The sequence below is a fragment of the Macaca fascicularis genome, chromosome 5, assembly GCF_037993035.2.
Source record: "Macaca fascicularis isolate 582-1 chromosome 5, T2T-MFA8v1.1".
NCBI classification, from domain to species: domain Eukaryota; kingdom Metazoa; phylum Chordata; class Mammalia; order Primates; family Cercopithecidae; genus Macaca; species Macaca fascicularis.
In genome coordinates, this window is record NC_088379.1 from 127,336,196 (window position 1) to 127,361,855 (window position 25,660).

The 25,660-nt window shown below is 34.0% G+C and overlaps 1 protein-coding gene across 16 annotated transcripts in view; it reads left to right on the top strand.

The window, feature by feature from the left end:
* Positions 1-25,660, top strand: part of BLTP1 (bridge-like lipid transfer protein family member 1) — a 211,191-nt gene that overhangs the window by 106,918 nt on the left and 78,613 nt on the right. For 14 of the 16 annotated variants that reach the window (XM_015450796.3, XM_045392845.2, XM_045392844.2 and 11 more), the window contains exons 41-52: positions 564-804; positions 2,018-2,160; positions 6,421-6,640; positions 7,047-7,205; positions 7,848-8,023; positions 10,051-10,226; positions 13,959-14,665; positions 15,101-15,346; positions 17,314-17,407; positions 18,948-18,998; positions 22,748-22,954; positions 24,493-24,731. In XM_015450796.3, the coding sequence (XP_015306282.3) occupies positions 564-804; positions 2,018-2,160; positions 6,421-6,640; positions 7,047-7,205; positions 7,848-8,023; positions 10,051-10,226; positions 13,959-14,665; positions 15,101-15,346; positions 17,314-17,407; positions 18,948-18,998; positions 22,748-22,954; positions 24,493-24,731 (2,659 nt within the window). The remainder of the gene's footprint in view (positions 1-563; positions 805-2,017; positions 2,161-6,420; positions 6,641-7,046; positions 7,206-7,847; positions 8,024-10,050; positions 10,227-13,958; positions 14,666-15,100; positions 15,347-17,313; positions 17,408-18,947; positions 18,999-22,747; positions 22,955-24,492; positions 24,732-25,660) is intronic. The other 2 variants (XM_045392842.2, XM_074040398.1) reach the window with 1 other exon arrangement.

Genomic DNA, 25,660 nt, shown 5'->3' on the forward strand with positions numbered 1-25,660 from the left:
CATCACCATGTGGAATAAAATGTATTTTAAAGTATATAATTATTACTGATGATACAGTTAACTTTCAAGGCAGTTACAAATTCATCTATGTCTAGCATACTACATAAGTTACAGTAATTTATTTTTTTAAATGTTAAAACAATGGTAGTTACCTAATCTTTGAAGGAAATAATTTTACTTCCTCTTTGCTTACTGAATGTTCCAGGTAGCTCAAAGTACATTTTGATTTTTCACTTGGGCAAAATAAGTAAAGTAGATTGAATGCTTCTTGAAGAAAATTCCAATTTTGCATCCCACATCTAGTATCATATTGACCTGTGCTGTTGTGTTGTTTTATGACACAAAGATGAAATGTTGTGTCTAGAGATTAGATTCTGTAGTCTACATATAATTGAAATCCTGACTCTCTTGGGTAACTTTGAACAAATTACTTAACATCTAAGTTTTAGTTTCTTTATCTGTAAATGGGGATTATGATATTTGAATAAATACATGCAAAACACTTAAATGGTAACTGATATTATTACATTAGATTACTTCTAACCACATCATTATTGTTACAGAGTGATGGACTTCCTGCTTTGGTAACTTTGAAGAAAGGTTTAGTTGCACTGGCAAGGCAGTGGATGAAGTTTATTGTGGTGACACCAGCCTTTAAAGGAGTTAGCTTACATAGACCAGCTCAGCCTCTGAAACCTCAAGTAGCTATGGACCATGAACATGAAGATGGACTTGGATTGGACAATGGGGGTGGTCTTCAAAGTGATACCAGTGCTGATGGAGCAGAATTTGAGTTTGATGCAGGTAGTTTTGTAAGCCTCTATTGAGTACTTTCTTACACTTCACAATTAGGGTGTTTTCTTACTCAACACAATTGCTGTATGTTTTTTGCTTAGATATTATGCATCTTTTATTAATAAGTTAATATACCTCTTTAAAAATATCAAGACTCTTTGTTTTTCCTCACAGTTATTAATAAATTACTAATATAAGCAATTTTAGATATTACATACTTGTTAACATGGTACTTGTGATAATTTTAATAATTCATGTCCCAAATTGGAAAATGGTCGTGGTTTAGGTATACAAGTATGATTTTTATTAGCCAAATACGTGATAATGATTAGGAATTTTCATACTGACCTGATTTTATAAGCTCAGTTTTGTGAAATACAGTAGACTTCTCCTGATCTATCCAGGACAAAGATATCTTAATGTAAGTAGAACGTTTTGAATGAAACACATAAACCTCTATTTAAAATTTGTATTTGTCTATCATCTTCCCTATGCCACAGTATTTTAAAGGGGCCTTTGTCTTTTTACCTGATGCCTGCTTGATCCTGAATTTATGTAACCTTGGGGGCCTGCACTCAACTTACAATTTTGTCAACAAAATGGCTGTGTCAGAACAAAAGTGGATATGCATTTATGAAATGTACTTGCATACCTTAATGCTTTGTGAAAGGTTAATTTTTATTATCATGACCTATCATATTTAGTGGAAATGCATGTTGTGATGTTTTGGAAAAAATATTGAAAGAGTAGTCTTAAAATTAGAGATTTTAGAACATTGATATATAAAACTTTACCAAGCTTAGTTTTAAAAATAACTTGATATTTAACAAATAAATGAGTTATGAGGAATAGGGTAGATTTTGTTTATTACTTATTTAAAAAAATTTCAAATCTACACAAAAGTTTGAAAACCAGTACACTGAATATCCCTTCCAATTATCTGCAAATCCCTCTTTTAATCTATGAGCAGTCTGTGCTTTCTTGAGCTTAGTTGAATTGGCTTTTGGTCTGAGTATCGTTTGCATGGAATATGTGAAAGTCTGAATGAAAGCCATTTGTTCTTTCTTGAAACTGAGTGAGAGGATTGGGGTAGGGGAGAAAATAAATAGTTGTCAAGGAATATGAAAGTTGAGTGTCATTATATAACTAGAAATATTGGGGTTGGTGTTTCAAGAAAATGTGTGATAATCTATTGCTCACTTATTCTTTTGAACTGTTTCAGCCACAGTCAGTGAACACACAATGCTATTAGAAGGAACAGCTAACCGACCTCCACCTGGTAGCTCCGGACCCGTAACTGGAGCTGAGATAATGAGGAAACTTTCTAAAACTCATACCCATAGTGACTCTGCATTAAAAATAAAGGTATATTATTGCTCTTTTTGGTTAGAGTTATTTAGACTTACAGAGAAAACCTAAAATTTTATCTCAAATTTAAATGTTAGGTGTCCAACCTAACATTCAGATAGCATTTTTGTGTTGAAATTAACTTGATTTGTTATTTCAGTTTAAATATTTCTTTGAAAATTATATCATCAGTAACTGCTGTTGATTAAGGATCACTATAACTACTAAGCCTTAGAGCTGTCTTCAGTTTATTGAATACTGTATTCAATAAAATCCCAAATAGAAAATGTTGATAATCTTATAATTACCTGTTTTAATGAGAAGCCTTTTCGGCAGTGTGTGATCAGTAGGTGATTTGGGTTAGACTATTTTATGATTTTATTTTTTTTGGTTTTATGAACACTTAATGGATGCTTGATAAGAGACATATATAGCAAACTGGTTACAGTACCACCTTGGAAGCCAGACTGCCTTGGTTTGAAACCTGCCTCTGCCACTTAGTTGCTCTGTGACTGAACGGGTTTTAACTGTATGTTTTAACTGTATTGCAGTTTCCTTGGTGTAAGATGGAGATTATAATAGTAACCTTCTGAAGAGGGTTGTTCTGAGAAATAACTGAGTTAATTCATGAAAAATGCCTAGAGCAATATCTGACCCTTAATAAATTATTTGTTGTTAGTGGTTCTTTATTTTTTGCTAGTTATTTGTTGTTGATGGTTCTTTATTTTTTTGCTAGTTCACTGTTGTGAGCACTGAAAAAGTTAAAATTTTAACTTTCTGGCCAGGTGCGGTGGTTCACGCCTGTAATTCTAGCACTTTGGGGGGCCAAGGCGGGTGGATCACAAGGTCAGGAGTTCAAGACCAGTCTGGCCAAGATGGTGAAACCCCATTTCTACTAAAAATACAAAAATTAGCTGGGTGTGGTGGCAGGCGCCTGTAATCCCATCTACTTGGGAGGCTGAGGCAGAGAATTGCTTTAACCCAGGAGTCGGAGGTTGCAGTGAGGGGACATCCTGCCAGTGTACTCCAGCCTGGGCAACAGAACGAGACTCCATCTCAAAAAAAAAATTTTTTTTCTAACTTTCTTTGAAAGTCTGTGTATAGACTCACATTGATGCCCAGAATCCATAAAAATGATAATTTTGACAATATTAAATAAAAATTTCTACAGAGAAAAAAGTAATATACTGTCATGTATCACTTAATGACAGGGATGCATTCTGAGAAATGGGTCATTAGGCAATTTGTCATTGTGCAAATATCATAGACTATACTTATACAAACCTAGATGATGGTACACACCTAGACTATATGGGATAGCCTTTGCTCCTAGGCTACAAACCTGTACAGCATATTACTATCCTGAAGCCAGTGGGCAATTGTAATACAATGGTGTTTGTTTATTTCAACACAGAAAAGATACAGTGAAAATATAATATAATCTTATGGGTTCACTGTTGTATACGTTGCCTATAGTTCACTTAACTGTAATTATGTGGCACATGACTGTATTGTAAACAGAACAGTAAAACACATGACAAAAGGCTAATTTTCTAAAATATAAAGATCTCATTCTTATCACTAAGAAAAAAGCCAATACCAAATAGAAAAAATGGTTAAATGATATAAACAGGTTGTTCACAGAAAAATACATACACACGTACAAAAATGTTTTCTTATAATTAAAGAAATGTAAATTAAAATGAGATTTCCATTCTCACTAGATTGAAAGACTAAAACTTTTGAATAGTGTACATTGTTGGTGAAGATGTGAGAAAACAGATACTCTAATATGGCATTGATGGGAGTCAAATTGGTGCAACCTCTTTGAATAACAATGTGGCAATATGTGTCAAAATTTAGAAGGTGATGCTCTTTTATCTAGTAGTTCCATATTTAGGAATTCATTCTAGAGAAAGTCATAGATGCTCAAAGACATGATGAGTCTGAGAACATTCTTTGCAGCACTATTTATAAAAGGAAAATCGTGGAAACAACACAAATTACTAATCATTAGAGGACTAATAAACTAGTGTACAATGATACAGATGCATACTAGGAAATCTTTTAGATGAAGTATATCTGTAAGTGGATATGGAATGATCACCGAAGTACACTGATAAAGTATAGGATGATATCTATTTGTGTGTTTAAAAAAGGATAAATATGTACGTACTTATAGAGGCCTAAATGATTTATGTAAAGATAGATAAGAAACAAGAGAGCCTCTGGGAAAGGGATCCAGTATACTGGAACACAGGACTTACTTTGTATTGAATAGTCTCTTGGGCTTTCAAAGTTTTTATTCTGTGTAAGTATGGCTCTTTTGGTTAAAACATTCAATGATAGTTTGATATACTTTAAAAAGAAGACTTAACTATTGAGCTTATTGTTTCCACAGTATAGTTAGAAGCTTGGGACACTTTAATCTGTCTTAGCTTTTTTTCCTGATGGACACTTTAATCTGTCTTAGCTTTTTTCCTGAATCATATTTAGGTGTTTTCCTGTTAAAGGTGTTCATTTTCAGAATTTTTTGAACATTCTTTTGCTATGGATTATTAAAGTCCTCTAAAAATGTGAAATTCCAAATGCTTAGTTTCAGATCTTTGCTTTTCAAGATCTTTTTGCCTTTGTAGTCTTTTTTTGTACTGTATTTTAAATTGATCTGCCATTCTAATCATAGATGTGACAGAAGATAGAAATTGAAAAATTCCGTAATTTTTATTTTTTCCATTAATTGTGGAAAGTCTTTTTGGCGTTTAGAGCTCTCCAGAGAATTAAATCTTAACAAACATTGATTATTAGAGTACTTGGAAGGATAATTTAGTGTTAAGAATTTGAAGGTAGAAGTTAGGTAGATGGGTTAAAAATCTGGCTTTTTCCTTAGTAAGTATGTAAGTGACTTTTCTTCATCCTTTAGGACAGAAATAATATCTTACCTTAGAGAACTTAAGGATTAAATAAGATAATACATGAAACATGCTTATCAAGTGTTTCATATGTTTTAAGTGTTCTTTTATTTCCTGTGTCAACACCCTTTCTCCACCTTTCCTCATCTAAGTGAGGATGACTGGGAAGGCATAGAAAAGGGAATAAACTTTTCTGCTTTCCAGAGGAGGTTAAGACTTTTTAAGGGCTTCACAGCACTGGTGTCCACTGCGTCAACATTTCTTGCTGTTAGCAAAAAGCCTCTAGTTTCCTTCCAGGTAGATGTCTATCCTGACTCCTGTAAAAAACTGCAGGGCACCAGGCGCGGTGGCTCAAGCCTGTAATCCCAGCATTTTGGGAGGCCGAGACGGGCGGATCACGAAGTCAGGAGATCGAGACCATCCTGGCTAACACGGTGAAACGCTGTCTCTACTAAAAAAAATACAAAAAAAACTAGCCGGGCGAGGTGGCGGGCGCCTGTAGTCCCAGCTACTTGGGAGGCTGAGGCAGGAGAATGGCGTAAACCTGGGAGGTGGAGCTTGCAGTGAGCTGAGATCCGGCCACTGCACTCCAGCCCAGGCGACAGAGCGAGACTCCGTCTCAAAAAAAAAAAAAAAAAAAAAAAACTGCAGGGAAGGTTGCTGAAGGTAGACAACTTTTCTGTCTTTAGTTTCTTTGAGTACCTAGACTTTACTTTTGATGGTATCAGTCACATAAAGATCCTGTTACAGATCCTTTGTGTGTGTGTGTGTGTGTGTGTGTGTGTATGTGTGTGTGTAGTAGGTTTTTCTAGTGAATATTTTGTGTAAGGGATATTGTGTCTAGGTATCAGTTTGCTGGTTCAGTAAATAAGCAGTGATATAAATATTTCAGGCTACTGTTTTTCTTTGCTACCCATGTGAATGTTCCTTGGCACTTCCACAAACACCCTATGTATAACTTTCTGAAGTTTCAATATACTGTTTCCTGCTCCTTAGGTATGAATAGTGCTTCATTTCCACCATCTGTTTGATATACTGTGCTATGTGGTTTTATGTCTTGTCACCAGACTCCCTCATCAGATTAAGAAGGGAATTAATGATCCATAGTTAAAATAAGTGGACGTGCTTCGTTATAATATTGATAATAAAAGTAGCCTTTTGTCTTGTACTATATAGTTACAGAACATTTTTACCTACATTTAAGGACATATGTAAAAAGCATTCACCACAATCCTAGTAGACATGACCAGTTTTGGTATTAATGTGCAAAATAGCTAGCAGTTATAGCAACAGTAATAGTAATAGTGGTTGTAGTTATCAGCAGTCATTTTTATATACGTAAGAAATAACCCTGTTACACTTTCTGTAGGGCATTCACCCATATCATTCTCTGAGCTATACCAGTGGAGACACTGCCACTGATTCTCCAGTGCATGTTGGACGTGCTGGGATGCCAGTAAAGGAGAGTCCAAGGAAGGAGAGCCTACTCAGCTACCTGACTGGAAGCTTCCCAAGCCTGCACAACCTCCTGGAAGGGACTCCTCAGAGAAGCAGTGCTGCTGTGAAAAGCAGCTCCCTAACAAGAACAGGTACATGCTCTAGATTTGATAATTACACTTTTATATTTATGGGGGAATTGAAATGAAACAGGACTTTAGTTAGATATATACTTTGGTAGTACAACTAATCTCTCATATCTTATCTTTGAGAAAAAATTTTAGGAATCCATTGTTCTGTAACTTTTCGGAGTCTTCATGCCCTTAGTTTGCATTTTTAAATTGCAGCACTGACTAATGTCAATGTAGGCGTTTGGTGTGGGGTGCTGTCTCGACCAGCAACACAGAATTTCCCCCATTATGATATAAATAAGCTATTTATTAATGCATTAATATCCAAATACCAACATTATGCAGTGAGAATTTAAAACCATCTGCAAGCATACATTTTAACTTGGTTCTTCAAACATAGTTCCATAAATTACAATTTTTTTTTCAGGAAATACAGTGGCCACTGATATGTTATCTGAACATCCCTTGCTATCTGAGCCATCATCTGTGAGTTTCTATAATTGGATGTCAAATGCTGTGGGTAATCGTGGAAGTGTAGTACAAGAATCTCCTGTTACAAAATCAGGACACAATAGTCTTCCCACAGGTATTGCGTTATCACATTATTTTGCTTAACTGTCTAAGGGGAATGTATACCAAAATCTTATTTTTCAGAAGATGGGTTAAAAGTCTCAAACAAGTACTGTTTGGTTGAAATTGGTCCATTTATATTTATAAATAACTTTGATAACATTGTAATTGAGAGAGTAGTAAGCAGTCACTCAGTGTTCTTGTTGAAAGGCAAGTATGTCAAATATGAGATTGTATATAAAGAGTTTAAAGCTTCCTTTTAATATGACTGATTTAAGTGTAAATGAGAAAATGCAAAGTGTAATTACATTACATACTTGACATTACAGAAGATAGCTTTAGTTTATCTAGATCCCTTTGAGACATTACAACTATCATTCTAAACTTTTAGTTACTTAACAAATATTTAATTAAATCTAAAAGAGTATGTATATGTAAGGATAGATAAGGATGATGTGTTCTGAAGAGTTAATTTCATTTTTCACTAATAAATCATGTCTGTAAAATAACCTAAAGGTATGCATTTTTTTTTCTTTTCAATTTAAACAGTCTTGAAATGGTACTGCTCTACAGGCTTCAAAAGTTTACCCTGCTGTATACTTTTATGTTTCTATTTTCCAATAATTTACATTTTATTCTTAAAAATTTATTCCATTAGGTGTTGCACCCAATCTTCCTACAATACCCTCAGCCTCAGATTTCAACACTGTCTTGTCTAGTGACCAAAATACTTTGGATGGGACACATTCTCAGCATAGCACCAGTCAGGATGATGTGGCAGGTGTAGAAGAAGCAAACCAAGGGTTTCCTGCTGTTCAGCTTGCGGATGCACAGGTGAGCCAGCCTGTTTTTTCCTAATTATAATAATATCTCCTTAGGCATCACTTAGCAACTGGAACCATCCAGTAGTATGCACCTTGGAATTCTAGTGAGGATATTCTGTACCTATCTTCCTACAGCCTTCATGCAAAACGGGAGGAGCCTTTAAAAAGTACATGGCTTAATTATAAATGCAAATTAAGTATATGTAATCATTAAATAGAAGAGTCTCATATAGTAACCTTTTTGTTATTTGTAACAAATTGGCTAGGCAACATGAATAGATAATCATACCCTTTGGTTTTTAGTGCTATCTTAAGACTTTATTGAGCGAGCAGTGGGGAAGCATTGATGATTTTAGAGCAGAGGAATAAAGTAACTAAAACTATAGATATAGAAATATTATGTGAGTAGCAAATGTATTAAATTGATTGAAATAGAGAAACTAGTGTTGAAAAGATGAATTATTGAAATAGTTCACCCAGTGGTAATGAGACTCTAGGCTTAGATGTTTATGGCTTTGAAAAGGTAAATGAGGATATGGTGAAGGTCTTATTTAATTGATTAAATATGGAGAATAAAGAGTGAAATCCTTTAAAACATACTCTTTGGTTTCAGCGGCCAGCAGGCAAGTGTGAGAGTGGGACGTGGGTCAGAGGAGGCATCATTTTTTCAGGATAAAGGTGTCTTGAGCATATTTACATACAGCTGTCCCTCAGTATCCAAGGGATTGGTTTCTAGACCAACCCCCTACCCACCCTCTGATCCACCACCCAGGATACCAAAATCTGTGGTATGCCCAAGTCCCTTATACAGAATGGCAGATATTTGCATACAACATACATACATCCTTCCATATGCTTTAAGTCTTCTCTAGATTACTTATAATACCTAATGCAATGTAAATACTACGTCAATAATTGTTATACTGTATTGGGTTTTTATTTGTATTTTTTAATTGTTACATTGTTATATTTTATTGGTTTTTACTTCCTAATATTTTCAATCTGTGGTTGGTTGAATTCTTGGATGGAGAACCCTTGGATATGGAGGGCCAACTGTACTTGAGAAATTAGGAAGCTCATGATAAAAAACAAAGGAAAGAAGGGTTAGCAGATGGAGCAAAATTAGTAGAAAAATGAGAAGTATTGGAATTTAGAGTCAATTAAAGAGAGAGCTATCTTCCCAAGCACACACAACAAAATGAGGTGACCTAGGACAATCGGAAATATAGGCTTGGCTCTCATTGTGTAAATGGCACTTGTCCATTTAGATAGGGTTTTTTTTAAGCTTCAGGAAAAGATCACTAAGGTAGAATGTGTAGTGAAAGAGGAGGCTGAGAAAAGCACTGGATAGCACCTTTATTTTAGGATGTAGGAGGGGGAAAAGGAACCATGTGGCAGAGGATGAGTAGTCAGAGTGATTTTAGTGCTGTAGCATTGAACACATGTAGTTCTTTCCGTTCAGGTTAGTGCTTAGTGTCTGAAATCCAGTTAACTAGAGATTTAACCAGAATAATGTATTTCCATAAGCATATGTGATACTTAAAATGTAAAGGAAGTTCTCTGAAGATAAATGTTAAATGACTATTAAAACCAGGTGCTTCCATTTAAAAATAGGTCAGATATTCATAACATTTATAATGTTTTTATATTAACACAGGAAGTTGAAAACTTTGTGAACCTTATGTTTTTTTTTTTTTTTTTTTGTAAATGGAAACACAATAGAAATTCATACCTGTTTTAAAAGCAAGAGGTAGAATGATTTACCTAATTCATAATTTTATTTTCCTTGTACTTTCAGACACTCAGGTAGGATCAAGGAATCTGTGTCCTTATTTATTATTAATTTGAAGATGTACTAAAAATATTAAATTTTAAGTAAAGTTAGAGTCAATTATACGAGACCATTTTTTGCTTCACACTATGATACTAATATGTACTGAGGTAGGGTAAGAAAAAAAGCTGCATTTTTCTATATGTAATTTCTATAGTAAATGATAAGCTATAATTTGAGCTAATATGAATGTTAATGTCTTTTAGGTTGTTTTCAAGCCTCTTCTGAGTCATACAGGGATCCAGTCACAGGATACAATGCCACTCTGCTACCGAATGTACTTTGGAGAACACCTTTCATTTTCAGGGACTTTGGATTGCCTCAGAGCAGATATTGTGGATTCTGACACAGCCAAAGAGAGAAAAGGCAAAAGAGCAAGAAGGTGTCTTTTGCATTTTTGTGTATAATTTTGTGCAAGAATTATAATACGTTTGTTTTTTAACATTACTTTCTTGTAATCCAAATGAGAAAGTAATTTTAATGTGTTTATGAGAAGATAATTACCTTTTAGTAAAAGTAGTGGCCACATTTTCTTATTAATAACTAGTTGTATTTATCAACAGATTATGAGGCCTATTTTTAGGCATATTTTTGAACCATGTTAGCACGTAGATGAGGGTCATATATATTGATATATGCACTTACCCTTTATTTACTTGGCTCTTGTAATAGTGGAATTTTTATGATCTTGAGGGTTCTGAGTTGACTCATGTCAGGTAGTATTTTTGTATTAGAAACAGGGCGGAAGTCACATTGAGAGTCTAGTCATCAGAAACAAATAGAAATGTAGCATAGTGAAAGTTAAGAACCATCTTTTGCTGTTATTTTATATTATCATGGATGGTTCTTCAGTTTCTTTAGTGTTTACATAGGAAATAATATACCACTCACAGGATTTGAGTAATATTTTGGGTACTTGGAATTTTACTTTGAGGTGGGCCTTAAAACGAATAGAAATAGTAGAATATGGAGATAAATGGCATTCATGACAAGAGGTTTCTGTAGTATTGTTTCTTTCATCCTTCTTGTGTTTTTGCAAGGTGGTAAATTAAAGTACTTATGTCTGATATATAGCTAAGTAAAATATATTTTTCATTTGAAATATTTCTATTTGAATTTTAAATAATTTAACAAAAGTTCTTGCTTTTCACAATAGTCTTGTACCATAACAATGACTGTACAAGCTGAAACTGCAAAGCAATTTTAATAATCAGTGGAAAAAATTACTTTTGTGGCCTTGACAGTATTTGTCAGAACATTAAAAATGTTCTTACTGTTTATTATAAATGTATAGGAAAATGAAAAATAAAAGTAAAACTAATATTTAGTACATTGGAATTTAAAATGTTAGAAACACTGACAAGCTATTTTATTTATTTGTAAAAACTTATCAAAGGGTAGTTTGAACGGTCCTGTCCTTCTTATGATATAACATATAATACAGAACAAGCAGCTTTCGTGTGCCTTGGCAAAATGTCGAACTCCTTTGTATGTATGGATCAGTTTTCAACATTTTATGCTTTACACTTTCAATGTCATGAAATAATCTTTGATTCTCTTTACTATGAAGTTTTTTGTCAGCATCACTTCCTCTGGGATATCTTCATCCTTTCTGTCATGGCCACTTTCCTCTTTATGTCAATAATTTTGCCTCCACTGAGTTTTTCTGGGTATCAATACTTCCATGGTCAGCTGTTTCTTCCATAACACCATTCAATTGATTTTCCCTACCAGTATCTTCATTTTTAGTTTCTTTGCTGCATCTTCATTTTTGTTGTCCAGTTCCCTCATTTGATTATTTATTTTTGTAAAATGTTATGGGGATTTATACAGAGAGAGAGACAAGGAGGCAACACAAGTAACTACATGCTATGCTTTGTGTGCATGAACTGAACAACAGGTATGCTTCAACTAATCACTATCACTGACACATTTTGAAGTGATGTGATTAGTTTAGTCAGTGATCACAATGCACATCTGTTGTTTTGTACTGACTTGTGGGCTGAAGAGCTAGCCATAAGTTTGTACTTTATGCAGTTTTCACAGTAAGTGTTAGTTACAAATTTGTATCACATTATTGGGAGACTTGTTATTTAAGTAAAGCACAGTAACTGAAATTTTAAAATATTGGAACCATCAAATCCAGACCCCAAACATTAACACCTACACATACTATCTATTTAGGGTTAAAATATCTGAGCTAAACTTGTATTTCTATTTGCAAGAGCCAGCTTTCATACAAGTATGTCCATTTATATATAAATATGTTTATATATAGATATACATACAGTATATAAGTTTCATATATATAACTAGGTTATATATAATTCGATTATATATAGTTTATATGTAATAGGTTGTATATAGAGACATAGATTATATAAATAAAATTATAGCTATAGCCTATGTATTGGCCTAGTAAATCCCATATAATACTGCCACAGACTAGATCTTCATTTGAGCACACAAGTCTTTTGAGTCAGAGCTTCTTTGAGTGACTCTGTGAACTTCATTGCCTTTGGTCTAGCTGAACTTGACATTCCTTTTAATTTTTCTGCTACCATGCCAGCTCCAGATGCTCCACATTCTTACAATTAACTTATGATTAATTTTTATTTCTCAGATCTCCTGTAATTCCATCTTAAGCTCTTATTTATTTGGAGACCTTCACCACAATATACTTTTCCCAGCCATTAATTTCAGTATTGTCTGGGTTTTTTGTTTGTTTTCGTAGCAGATTGTTAATTCTGCTAACTGTTGCATATTAGTTTGGGGTTACAGTTTCTTGTATGAATATGTATAACTCTTCTACTACTTTGTAAAGCCAGGGCAGTTATTAAATATTTAGCATAGAATCTGGCATGTAGTAAGTCCTCATTAAGTAGTAGTTTCTTTGTCTCTTTGCTGTCTCTAGTAAAAGTAGCTGCACGTATCGGGGACTTATGTTTTACAATTTTAATTGTAACTTTGGCTCTGCAGTGCCCATGTCAGGCTTTTACTTGTCAGGCAAATTATTATTATAGCCATTTTCTTTTTCTCTTTTATTTGAATCTCCCCTCTTTAAGATTTTCTTACTACTCTTAAATGTTTTAGATTCTTGTTTTTGCAATTGTGGATTATTTTCATCTCTTTTTAGTCTTCTCTCTTCTATCTGTTCTAATTCTCAAAATCAAGTTTTTCCTTCTCTGACCATATGCTTAGTTGGCATTGATTGTACACCTCCTGTAAGTTTGTGCATTTATATGAATTATACTACAATGAGGCATTTTTCTTATTAATTAATACTAATATTCATTAAGGAATTACTGCTCTGTAGTTATAATCTTTAAGTTAAATGCAGAATATCAAAGCAGCATCTGATTTTTTTCTTTTTGTTACAGAAAAAACTCCCATGTCTGCACATTCATAGTGTGCATGGAAGAAGAGGGAAAAAATACCTTTTTACAGTTTTGTTTCCGGATTTATTGTTATTATTGGTAGTTGGTTTATAGAAATTTGAGACATTTTTGACTTTCTATATTAAAATTTACTATAATAGTCTTACATGAAAATCTTTAGATGAGCAGGAGGATTTGCCAATATAATTTTTATATCAGATTTTAAGGTTTTGTGTGTGTGTATTTCTAATTTTTGTTTCAATTGCTTTTCCTCTCTGCTTTCAACTTAGCATGAGGGTTTCCTATCTAATATCAAATAAAATTATGTTACATATGAATAATTTAGATACATGATTATAGAAGGTGAGGGGATGGTTAAGTGAGGTATCCTAATTGATCTATAATTAATTCTAAATTCCAATACTCTATGGCAGTACCATCAAATGACAACAAAAGTTGTTTTATAACTTCAGGGAAATCATTTCTTGACATAAGAAGACTGATTTTGACTTGTTAGTTTTAGAATAAGATTAAGTAGTAGAAAGACTTAAGGCCTACCTTTGAACTCATAAAAAGCCTGGCCTAGTGAAAAAGCATATTTTACTGGTTTGCTTGCTTAAAATTATTTAAGACTCATATTTTACCTTGGATATGATTTTGCTTATAAATTAATAAAGATGTATGTTTCTGGAAAAATGGAAGAAACACCTTGTCCTTTTTTTATTTCACATTTTTAGGCAAGGCCATGTGAATCTTCCTCCACTTGAGTTCAAACCGGCATTAATGTTGGGAACCTTTAGCATCAGTGCTGTTGTAATGGAAAAGTCTGTGTGCACCCCTCAGAACTCTACCAGTGCCCTTTCTTTTCATGATCTCAGCAAGCGGTATTATAACACCTTTCACTGCAACTTTACTATTTCCTGTCAGTCAATAAGCCAGCATGTAGATATGGCTTTGGTTCGTCTTATTCATCAGTTTAGCACAATGATAGATGACATCAAAGCAACACAGACTGATATTAAACTTAGCAGATATACAGCCGGATCTGCTTCCCCAACACCTACCTTCAAAACCAGAAAACATCGGGACTTTCGTTCATCTGACTTTAGCCGCAGTTCTAGAGGAAGTCTTAATGGTGGCAATAGAGTAAATAATGCAAAGAACAAACGGACCAACAATGAGAATAACAAAAAGGAATCTCGAAACAAGAATTCATTAGGAAGATCTGAAAGAAGAACATCAAAAGTGTCTAGGAAAGGTTCAAAAGATGTGGTGGATCACATGACTATTCATATGGATGACTCTGATTCAATTACAGTGTCAGAACAAAGTGAGCCTTCAGCTGAGTGCTGGCAGAATATGTATAAATTGCTTAACTTCTATTCACTTATCTCTGATCCAACAGGAATATTGGAAAAGTCTTCAGAAACATTTGGACCAGCAGGTAACAGACATTTTTATGTTTTAAAAATTTCTGTTTAGAATAACAATAATACCAAAGAAGCAGAAGACTTTTCATCATGTTTTCTTAATGTTGTAAGTGGATAATTGAAATGGAGAGAAATTGTCTGTCAACAGGCAATAAAATAGTAATGGAATTCAGATATCCTGCCACCATATTTCCCATCCTTTTAAACTCTTACATGGTATGTTCTTAAAGGGATTTAGACAGACCTGATTTAAAATATCTGGCTCTATTACTCACTTTCAGTAGGAACTTGGAAAAATGTTCAAGAAATTTTTAATCATTTTGTTGGGGAATAAGAGAAAGAGGACTGGTTGGGAGTGTGAAGGAAAGAAAGGAAAGACAATGTTTGGAATGTTCTTCCATTTTTCAGTCTTCCTATCTAAAATTGTGTATTTTAATTTACTTATAAAGGAGTTCGGAGCCCTACAGAGCCAACATGTAAAGTTGTGTTTGAGAATGAACAAGACAACAGCAGTTTGACTAAGACGCAGAGGAAACGTAGCTTGGTAACTTCTGAACCTCAGCATGTTACTCTAATAGTGTTTGGGATTGGCATGGTGAACCGCACACACCTAGAGGCAGATATTGGTGGACTAACAATGGAATCAGAACTGAAGAGGATCCATGGCAGTTTTACTCTTAAGGAAAAAATGAAAGGTATGAATGATTTTTCTAATAAAGTACTATGTATACATAATAATTAGTGCTACTTTTCTGAAGGAAACCACTGCCATGTCTCCAAAATTCCTACTTGGCAATTTTTTTTTTTTCCCAGAAAAATTGGACTTCCCAAATTCTGAGATACCAAGAACTTTGTTGTAATTGAGTATCAGTGAATTGAGGCAGCTTTGATGTCTAAATATTTTAGCACATAAATATTGAGCCAATATACCTATACTCAGTGACATTTATTCTTTATCTTTTAATATCAACTACTAAGATGTCTCTAAAGGCAGAAAATTTTACCAAAATAATGAAATTTATGAAAAATTTGCTTTTGTTACTACCATAGAAATCTTATAATCGAATACTAAGTACCTCTATAAAAAGAAATCCCTTTAGTTGATACAACATTTCATAGATTAGTGAAAACATACCATTTATCTTGAGAATGATTACACAAGGTGTGATATTTTATCAAATCTAGGAGCCCATCAGTTTTAAGATGCACTATTATTTTATGTATCACAAAGAAAATACCATTACCAGATATGGTCAGATGCCATTGATTATAAACTGCATCCCACTTTCAGAGATGCTAAAATAAAAAAGCAAATGTTTCTTAGACTTGGTGGATACAGCAATACAGTTGCAGGGATTCTTTTGGCAGCAATGGTTATATAAAACCAGTGTGGTTTTTCTGGTTGTGAAAATAACCTGACAGATTATATTACATGAGAAAAGGAAGTTATCAATCACCATGTGTTTTTATTGTTAACTTTATGATTGAGAAACTTGTAAGGTCGAATCAAAACTTACTTTGAACCTACTTTTTGTTACCTATCCTTTTTTCACCTGTTTTGTTTTGTACCTTGAACATTTATTATTTACTCAAAAACTAATTTTAAATTTGAGGATTATGTACTTGGGGTTGACATGGTGAACCATACACACCGTTCTCTGAAAAAATTAGATGGACTGACTGTAAAGAAAATTCTCTGCAGAAATTAGATGGACTGACTGCAAATTGCTGAGAGAAATACAAACACACCAGCCTTCCTTGGAAATATCACAAAGGATATAAACAATACACAAACATTCAGATGTCTAAGTTGATTAAAAAAAAAAAAATTGTCGGTTTTTTCATCTGTTTAGCCAAAGTTAAGAATGGCCATACTCATTTTTGGTGAGAATTAGAGAAACGGACATTTTTATTCACTTTTAAATTGATATAAATAGGTTTAACCTTCCTGAAGTTTAATTGAATAGCTTTTATCAGTAACCAATTTATCTTTTGACTCAGCAATTAGAGGTCTGCAAACCTAGGTAGAAGAAATGATCACAATTGTGTGAAAAGTTATCTGTACAAAGAAGCAGCCAAGTGTCTGGCATTAAAGAATTGGTTATTTTTATAAACAAACATATGCCAGTTTACAATTTACCCATTACAATTATACTGCAGAATTTATTAATACGAACAATAATGCTAAGTGAAAAAAGTAGGCAAAATTGTTTATGTGATTTCATTTTTTAAGTAATTAATATATTTAAACCCTCCATTAAAATCACAGGAATTATATGGACCAAGAGTGCTGGTTTATGTGGTTTCTTTCTCCTATTTTTAAAAATTTTCCAACTTTTCTGCAGTAAGTATTATTTCTGAGATTTAAAATGCCATTAGGCTATGTCATGTCAGTAGACTAAAGCAGGAATAGCATATCAAAGTGTATACTGTGCATTATTGCAATTTTGACATTTAATATGTATGTATGTATTAAATGTAGACAAATAAAAAACTAAGGAAATTTTTTAAAAAGTAGCTCTGAAATGGTTGAACCAAATTTACCATAACTTTAAAATTATCTTTTGCTACTGAATATATTATGAATAAAATGTAATTTTAATATGAAATTCAGGTATCTTATATCTAGAATTCAAATAAATATTTTTTTCTCATATTTAAGATGTTTTACATCAAAAGATGACTGAGACTTGTGCTACTGCTCATATTGGTGGGGTTAATATTGTGCTGCTTGAAGGGATTACACCAAATATACAGTAAGTATGTCAGTTTTTATTTTCTTACACTTATAGTTTTAGACAAAACTTGAAATTCTTTGGATAAACATGCTGAATTTTGAGGTTTGTATATACAGTCTGAGTTCCCAGATACTAAGAATTCTGACTGTCATTGAGAATATCACCAAATAAAATATTTTAGAGAAATACTTTTTGTCTTCCTAAAATTGGTAGTATATACCTTCATTCCTAACTTCCATTCAGCAGAGCAGTTTCATGTTAACTATAAAACAGCCTTTGAAAATTTAGGTCAGATTTTCAGAATTTGCTGTTTCTTAACATTATGGCTAGCTAATGTTGTGCTACTGTTATCCTGTAACATATCCAACATGCCTAATAGAGGATTTGGTTCAGCGTTTTAAAAATTAAGTATTAGTCCTAGATTGACTAAGTAGTATGATATGTTACAGCTCTAATAATATTTTAAAAATCTGAATAATGTGCTAGCTACCTTGGGGAATATATCCTGAAATGGATGTTTATTAATAGGCCATAGCTTTCTCCAGTGAGTTTTGGCCAAACTCAGCAACCTCAGACAGGGCCCATTCTCAAGACTTCCTGGAGACTGTCTCAGGTTTGGTTTGGATCTATAAGTGTAGAACCAAAGACTATATATTTCATAATAGCTGCCTACTTATCCAGATCACAGTTCCTTAGAAGTCTTTTCAAGAAAGGCAGGAAATTCTGGTGGTTGTGAGAGATGAGATCTTTTTTTGTTCATTCAATATAGGAGAAGGGCTTATTATTATGTATTAATTACAATATTATTAAGTGCCTACCGTGGGCCAGGAGCCTCACCTATATTATTTTATTTAATCCTCACTGCAATTTTGGGAACTGGGGTGGTTTTATCCACCTTTACAGAACAATAGATTGAGGTTCAGAAAGATCAACATAGTGCCTAAAATACTTAATATAGTCAGTAAGAAGAGATGCCTGAATCTATACTCTTTCCACCTTATGATCCTTCTACTGAAAGTCATAGACCATGGATTCCATGATTCTTTCATTTACTCTAAATTTGAATTACCATGGGTACGTTACCTTCAGAAAGTAAACTAAATTTCTTTAGGTGTCCCATGAGTTTTATTTACTCTATCCTCCTGGATCTTTTCTCTTCATTATTTATTATCTCTAAAGAGAAGGACTTCCAATAGTCTTTAACCTTGTAAAACATAATGTTTATAAAACAGATTTTTGATAAAATATTATATTGCTGATATTTCTTGCTCTTTTTTTCCCCAAGTGAAGATCCCTTAACTGTTTTATTTGAAAAATAAAAGTTATTTATTAGTTACTGCCAAGCTTGTAGTGTATTCTTTGGTATTTCATTTTCAGTTGCAATGAAAAGGACATGGAATAGAAAAAAATAGTTCAAATGGTACTTTAATGGAACATTTTTAGAGTGGGAAATTAGAAAAGCTTTCCAGATGATTGGTCATATTGTAACTAATTTGTGCATGAATGTTTATTTGCCTCCTTTTTGTTTTCCTGCTTTCTCTTGACTCTTCATCTGTAGACTGGAGGATTTTCCTACATCTCCTACAAGTACAGCCAAACAAGAGTTTCTGTATGTCATATTATTCTTTTTCATGGCTTTGTGATTACTGTAGTATTGAATAGTTTTTAAAATATTTAAATTATTTTCATGGCTGTGAATTATTTAGTTATTGTTTTGTAGCTATAATATAGACCCTTTTATATAATAGATTAAAGCTTACTGGTAATCAAAGAAAACACAGGTAAGGGCTGCTTTTTTGGTAATTCATACCTTGTCTGTTGTTGACAAGTTGTAACACTGTAGTTGTGTGTTGCTTGTGCCTTTTCAGATATGTTACTATTAAAATTTCTATGATCAAAGTACTTAATTTCTGATATGATAATGGAAGCTTAAAAAATTCACTTTGCAAGAAAGAGTTTTCACTAATTGTAGAAATAATTATTAAAACACTAATAATAAAACATCTGTACATCTCAACCTTATAATTCTGTATTTAAGATGGAGAGAGTTGACTGCTCTGTTAATAGATTTTAATGGCCTTTACTATATGTAAATGTGTGTTTAATTTCATTCAATAGATGAATGCTATTCGCATCTAGAGAGCCATTTGCATGTCAGCACCATCTGGGTGTGTTCTGGCTTATGTTGAAACTGAACTTGAAATACTGGTGTTAAACAATGGTTTTAATTATTATACTGTTAGAAATGATTCAAAATTCAGTAAGTAGTCAGCATTCCAGAGCCTACCTTCATGCTGACAAGGCCAATTTCATAAACTACCGCCTCCACCCTCTGATCGTCTCCAAGAAATAGTGTGTTGTGGAAGAAAAAAGTATACTTCTCTAGTAATTGGTTTTGAATTTTATATAATACCTAGATTTTACTGTTTATAAATAATCAAGACCTCTGATAAAGCTACTGTTAGGCTTTTCAAGGTTTATCCTAATAAAAGTTAAATGTGATGAACTGGTTCTTCATATCCTTGAGACTATAAATAATTGGCAAATTTTCTACAGCCCAGCAGAGATTAATGTATGTAAACTGGCCTGTAATTAATATGAAATAATGTACTTTGTGTATTTTGCCAAATTTACTGATTGTCAAGAATCATTTGCCCATTTGAAGGATCACATTTATATTAGAAGTTATTGGAGCCGAGCTGGGAGGATTGCTTGAGGCCAGGAGTTTGAGACCAGCCTGAGCAACATAATGAGACCCTGTCTCTACAAAAAATTTAAAAACAAATTAGCTGGGCATGGTGGCACGTCTCTGTAGTCCCAGCCACTTGGGAGACTGAGGCGGGAGGATCACTCGAGCCCAAGAGGTCCAGGCTGTGGTGAGCTATGATGGTGTCACTGCATTCCAGCCTGGGCAACAATGAGACCCCATCTTTAAAAAACAAATATGTATGTGAGGGTGTGTGTATGTGTCAAAGACGACTTCATTATGGCTTCTACATAAATGTCCTATCATATCCTATCTGTGGAATTCCACCGTTGTAGTGGTAGAAGTCATTATTTTGCTTTACTTCTTTCTGCTCTTTCATTTCACAAATATTTGGCAAGTGTCTGTTATCTTCTAGGAACTGTTCTAGGCATTGGAAAGAACAAAAGAAATCAAGAAAGATAATATCTTAGCTTTATGTCTGTACTAGTAATTAAAGGATACCAATTCTTAACGAAAAGTAATAGCCTTGCTCATTATGAATCAAACTTTTATCGTTTGTTTACCACTCATTGAAAATGAAAAGCAGAAAATACAAGTTACACTTCCTCCTTCCTATCAATTTCTTGTAACATAGTGGATGACTGTTATTCTAATTTCTTTGACTCCCTAATTAGATTTTAAGAAGTATAGTGAATATTGTTTTTCTTTTCATATTCAGTGTCTGTATAATGGTTGTACAGATCTCTAAAATAAGGTGGAGAACAAAAGAGTTCTGAATGGGGGTAAAATAAAAAGTGGAATGTTGTGTGTCTGTGTATGTAATATATCTTGTTCATGTTTTTACTTACATGTGAGCATATACTTATTTTCTTCTATAGATTCTTCCTATTAAAGAAATTAAACACTATTCAGTGCAAATAGTATAAAATATATTAATATTTTTAGATAACATTGTGTCGTCAATGTATAATTTAAATACATGAAAATTTTTAAGTCGTTTTAGTTCATTCAGTTATGAGGGGGCTTCACAAACTGTGGAAAATGGAATTAAAACATATAAACTTTATTTCCCAACATAAGCTCCATTAAGTTCAAGACACTTTTCTAATAAATGATACCAGCCATTTATTCCATCGCTAATGAACAGAGGGTCCCATGACAGTGCAGTCTTTTTTACGTTAACTGAAGAGAAATGGGTACTCTTTAAATTTTTTTTTTTTTGAAATTAGGAAACAAAAAGTCAGAAGGAGCCAAATTAAGATGTAAAATGGATGCCTACTGACTTCCCATCAAAACTCTTAACAGAATTGCTCTTGTTTGACAAGAGGAATGAGCGAGAGCATTGTTGTGGTGGAGGACTGGTAAAGCTTTCCCGAGCATTTTTCTAGTAAAGCTATGGCTACCTTTCTCAAAACACTCTTATAATAAGCAGATGTTATCATTCTTTGGCCCTCCAGAAAGTCAACAAGCAAAATGCTTTGAGCATCCCAAAAAACTGTTGCCATGACCTTTGCTTTTGACTGGTCCACTTTTATCTGCCACCCATGCTGGAGTGCAGTGGTGCAATCTCAGCTCACTGCAATCTCGGTCTCCTGGGTTCAAGCAGTCCTCCCACCTCAGCCTCCCAAGTAGCAGGGACTAAAGATACGTGCAACTACATCCAGCTAATTTTTGTATTTTTTCTAGAGATGGGGTTTTGGCATGTTGCCCAGGCTGATCTCAAACTCCTGAGCTCAAGGGATCTGCTCACCTCACTTTCTCAAAGTGTTGGGATTACAGGTGTGAGCCACCATGCCCAGCCATGACTGGTCCACTTTTGATTTGACTGGACCATTTCCACTTCTTTGTAGCCATTGCTTTGATTGTACTTTATTTTTAGTATTGTACTGGTAAAGCCATGTTTAATCTCCCATTACAGTTCTTTGAAGAAATGCTTCAGGATCTGGATCTCACTTGTTTAAAATTTCCATTGAAAGCTCTGCCTTTGTTGGGAGTTGATTTGGGAGCAATGGTTTTGGCACCCATTGAGTGGAAAAGTTTGCTCAACTTTGAGTTGTTAGTCAGAATTGTGTAAGCTGAATCAGTTGAAGTTGTCTATGGTGTTGGCTGTTGTTTGTGCTGTTAATTGTTGGTCCTCTTCAATTAGGCACAAAGAAGATAAAATTTTTCCTAGCAAATTGATACTTGGTTTGCCACTGTGGGCTTCATCAACATTGTCTTGTCCCTTCTTGAGTTATCCATTTGTAAACTGCTAATTGCTTTGGGAGATTATCCCCAAAGGCTTTTTGTAAAGCATCAATGATTTCGCTATAATTCCGCCCAAACTTCACCATAAACTTGATGCTTGTTCTTGCTTCAATTTTAGCAGAATTCATACTGTTTTGATAGGGGCTCTGTCAAACTGATGTCTTATCCTTCTTGGTACATTAAAGAAGATCCTGTTCACATGTTTTAACAAGTGAATATGAGTTTATTTTGGTGCAAAATGATTCTGAAATCTACATGTAGTTTTTTTATAATACACATTTTCCATGAACTTTTTGAAGACCTCTCAAATTTATAGGTATTTTTCTTGCTCTCAATATTTTTTCAAAATTTCTCTTTACTTGGCTGTTGGCTGTATTTTAATGGTCCTCTTTCTCTGTTGATAGAACTGTAGTGAAATGTAGTATTGCCAAGTCCCAAGCCCTCTACAGTGCCCAGAGAGGGCTGAAGACAAACAATGCTGCTGTGTTCAAAGTAGGAGCTATCAGCATCAACATTCCTCAGCACCCTGCCACCTTACATAGCATGATGGTTCGAAGTTCTCACCAACTATCTAAACAAATCTCAGACCTAATCAGACAACCTTCTACAGCGTAAGTTATTTTATTTGTTCACATTCTGTGATTCCATATACTACCTCAGGATATTCTTTGCTTCATTAACAAAAGTTTGGAGGGAGATGATGAGTTACTTCTAAGTATCAACCATCATGGACAGTGGAGCAAGAGGAGAGTAGCCAATCGTGATCATGTGAAAATGACATTTGATAGCATTAAAGTACAGTGTCATCACTGCAATTGTCAGTGTTCCATATTGCATAAACAAAGCTTAAGAGATCCTAGAGATTTGTGAGTATTATAAGAGGTACTAATAAAAAGCAACTTGATGAATTCCAGGACCATATCAATTCTTGTTTACTTTGAATTCACTGGAAATTTATGACTGCACAGGTTTAAGAACGTATAGTAGTGATCATTTATGTCCCAAGGCAGCATCTGACCATGCCACATAAATATTTTAAAGGGCAGTAAATTTGAGCATTAACCTTTATTTCCTATGTCTATATCCTTTGTTCATGCATCTTCACTGCTGAGCTTTATTCATGGTCTCCATAAACTGTAACTAATAAAAATACGTGGTGGCAGGCATCTGTAATCCCAACTACTTGGGAGGCTGAGGCAGAATAATCGCTTGAACCCGGGAGGCGGAGGTTGCAGTGAGCCAAGATTGCACCATTGCATTCCAGCCTGGGCAACGAGCGAAATTCCATCTTTAAAAAAAAAAAAAATACATGTAAAAGGTTACAAAGTTGTCTTACGTTTTATTTCCCACATCCTATAAAGTGGGAAAACATTAGTGTGTCTTTTGAAGGTGTCTCAAAGTTGATTTTTCCAGTTGTTCTATCTAAATCTTTAATTCTGCTATAATGTTTAATCATGGCTGAAGTTGACTAAGTAGTAAAAATTTAAATGTTTTTCCTCTGAACAGAAATATGGAATCCAGAATGTATAAATTTTAGTTTTAAAATGCTCCAAGAAACTTTTCCTTATTATATTATCCGTAGAGTATAGTAGTTGAAAAATCAGACCCTGGAGTCAGACTGATTGGGTTTAAATCCTAGTTTCAGCACTCTAGCTATGCTTCCTCATTTGCAACTTGTAGACAGTGGTACCTACTTAAAGTGAGATAAATGAGACAAAGCACACAGTGCACTAAGAAGAGTACCTGGCACTCAAATTGTTATTATTATTGTTATTGTTGGAGTTCGTGTTGTCATTCTTAACAATGGTAGTAGTAGTGGCAATAATATCAATAGTAGTGTGTAATGGTTAAGTCATAGAATTTGGAATCAGACAAATCTGAGTTTAAATCCCAGTTTTGCAATACCGTTAAGAATCACCTTGGCAGTATAACATTCTAGGAGTTTTACATTGTTATTACTTCTTGTCTACTTTTCCATATCATCATTGTTCAACATCTGTTCTAGAAAGTCTGAATATGATCTGATATTGGAAAGAAAACATCTATTCACAGTATATATTTGCTATTTTTCACTGAGAAATCCCATGATTTTCCGCAATAAAATGGTAGCTCCTGTGTTTATTTTTTAATTATTTTTTTTGCTTTCTAGCCCACAGCCTGTAAAAGAAGATATTGCAACCCCACTACCTTCTGAAAAAACCCCAACAAGCGTTAATCAAACTCCTGTTGAAACAAATGAATTTCCTCAGCTACCAGAAGGCTTAGAAAAGAAGCCTATTGTTCTTAAATTCAGTGCCATGTTAGACGGTATTGCCATTGGAGCAGCACTTTTACCGTCTCTGAAAGCAGAATACAAGATGGGAAGAATGAGAAGTCATGGAATGACAGGTAATATTGAATTCTGAATTCACGCTCTTAAAATTTATGATTTCTTTGAGAAATTAGTAATATTTTGATAAAAAGGTAAATTTGGTTTTATAGATATTATAAGTAATTTTGATTATAACATTTAAAGTTCATTAATGATGTTCTCTAGTCAAGTAAAAATACCAATCCCCCACTCCAATACCTTGAATGGCCAGAGTGAACTCTTTTGAACTCCATAAAATTATTCAACTATGGAGGCCATTTCTCCAATTTAAACTTAAGTTGAATAAATCAACCCATTTCTACATCTATTAAGTTTTCAATAGACTGAATAACTTGTTTTATTTTCACATTGGGTTCGTTTAGCTCAAATCAGAAGTCATTTATTTCTTCAAAACAGCTAATTCTATATGGTTTTGTGACCCTTATATTAATATATCCTATCTCAAAATTCCTTGCTTTTAACATTTATGAAATTTATCATATATACAAAAGCATGTAAATTATACATATACACATTTTAAAGAATAAGTACTGTGAACTCACCAACCCACAATACAACCTAGGAATTGGCACATTACCAATACTTTGAAGCCTTCTTTGGCTGGGCGTGGTGGCTCACACCTGTAATCACAGCACTTTGGGAGGCTGAGGCGGGTGGATCACCTGAGGTCAAGACTTCAAGACCAGCTTGGAAAACATAGCAAAACCCCATCTCTGTTAAAAATACAAAAATTAGCTGGGCATGGTGGCAGGAACCTGTAATCCCAGCTACTCAGGAAGCTGTGGCAGGAGAGTCGCTTGAATCTGCGAGGCGGAGGTTGCAGTGAGCTGACAGTGTGCCACTACACTCCAGCCTCAGCGACAGAGTGAGACTTCATCTCAAAAAAAAAAGGCAGTCTTCATTTCTCATGGAATTACTACTAGCATGAATTTTGTCTTACCCATTC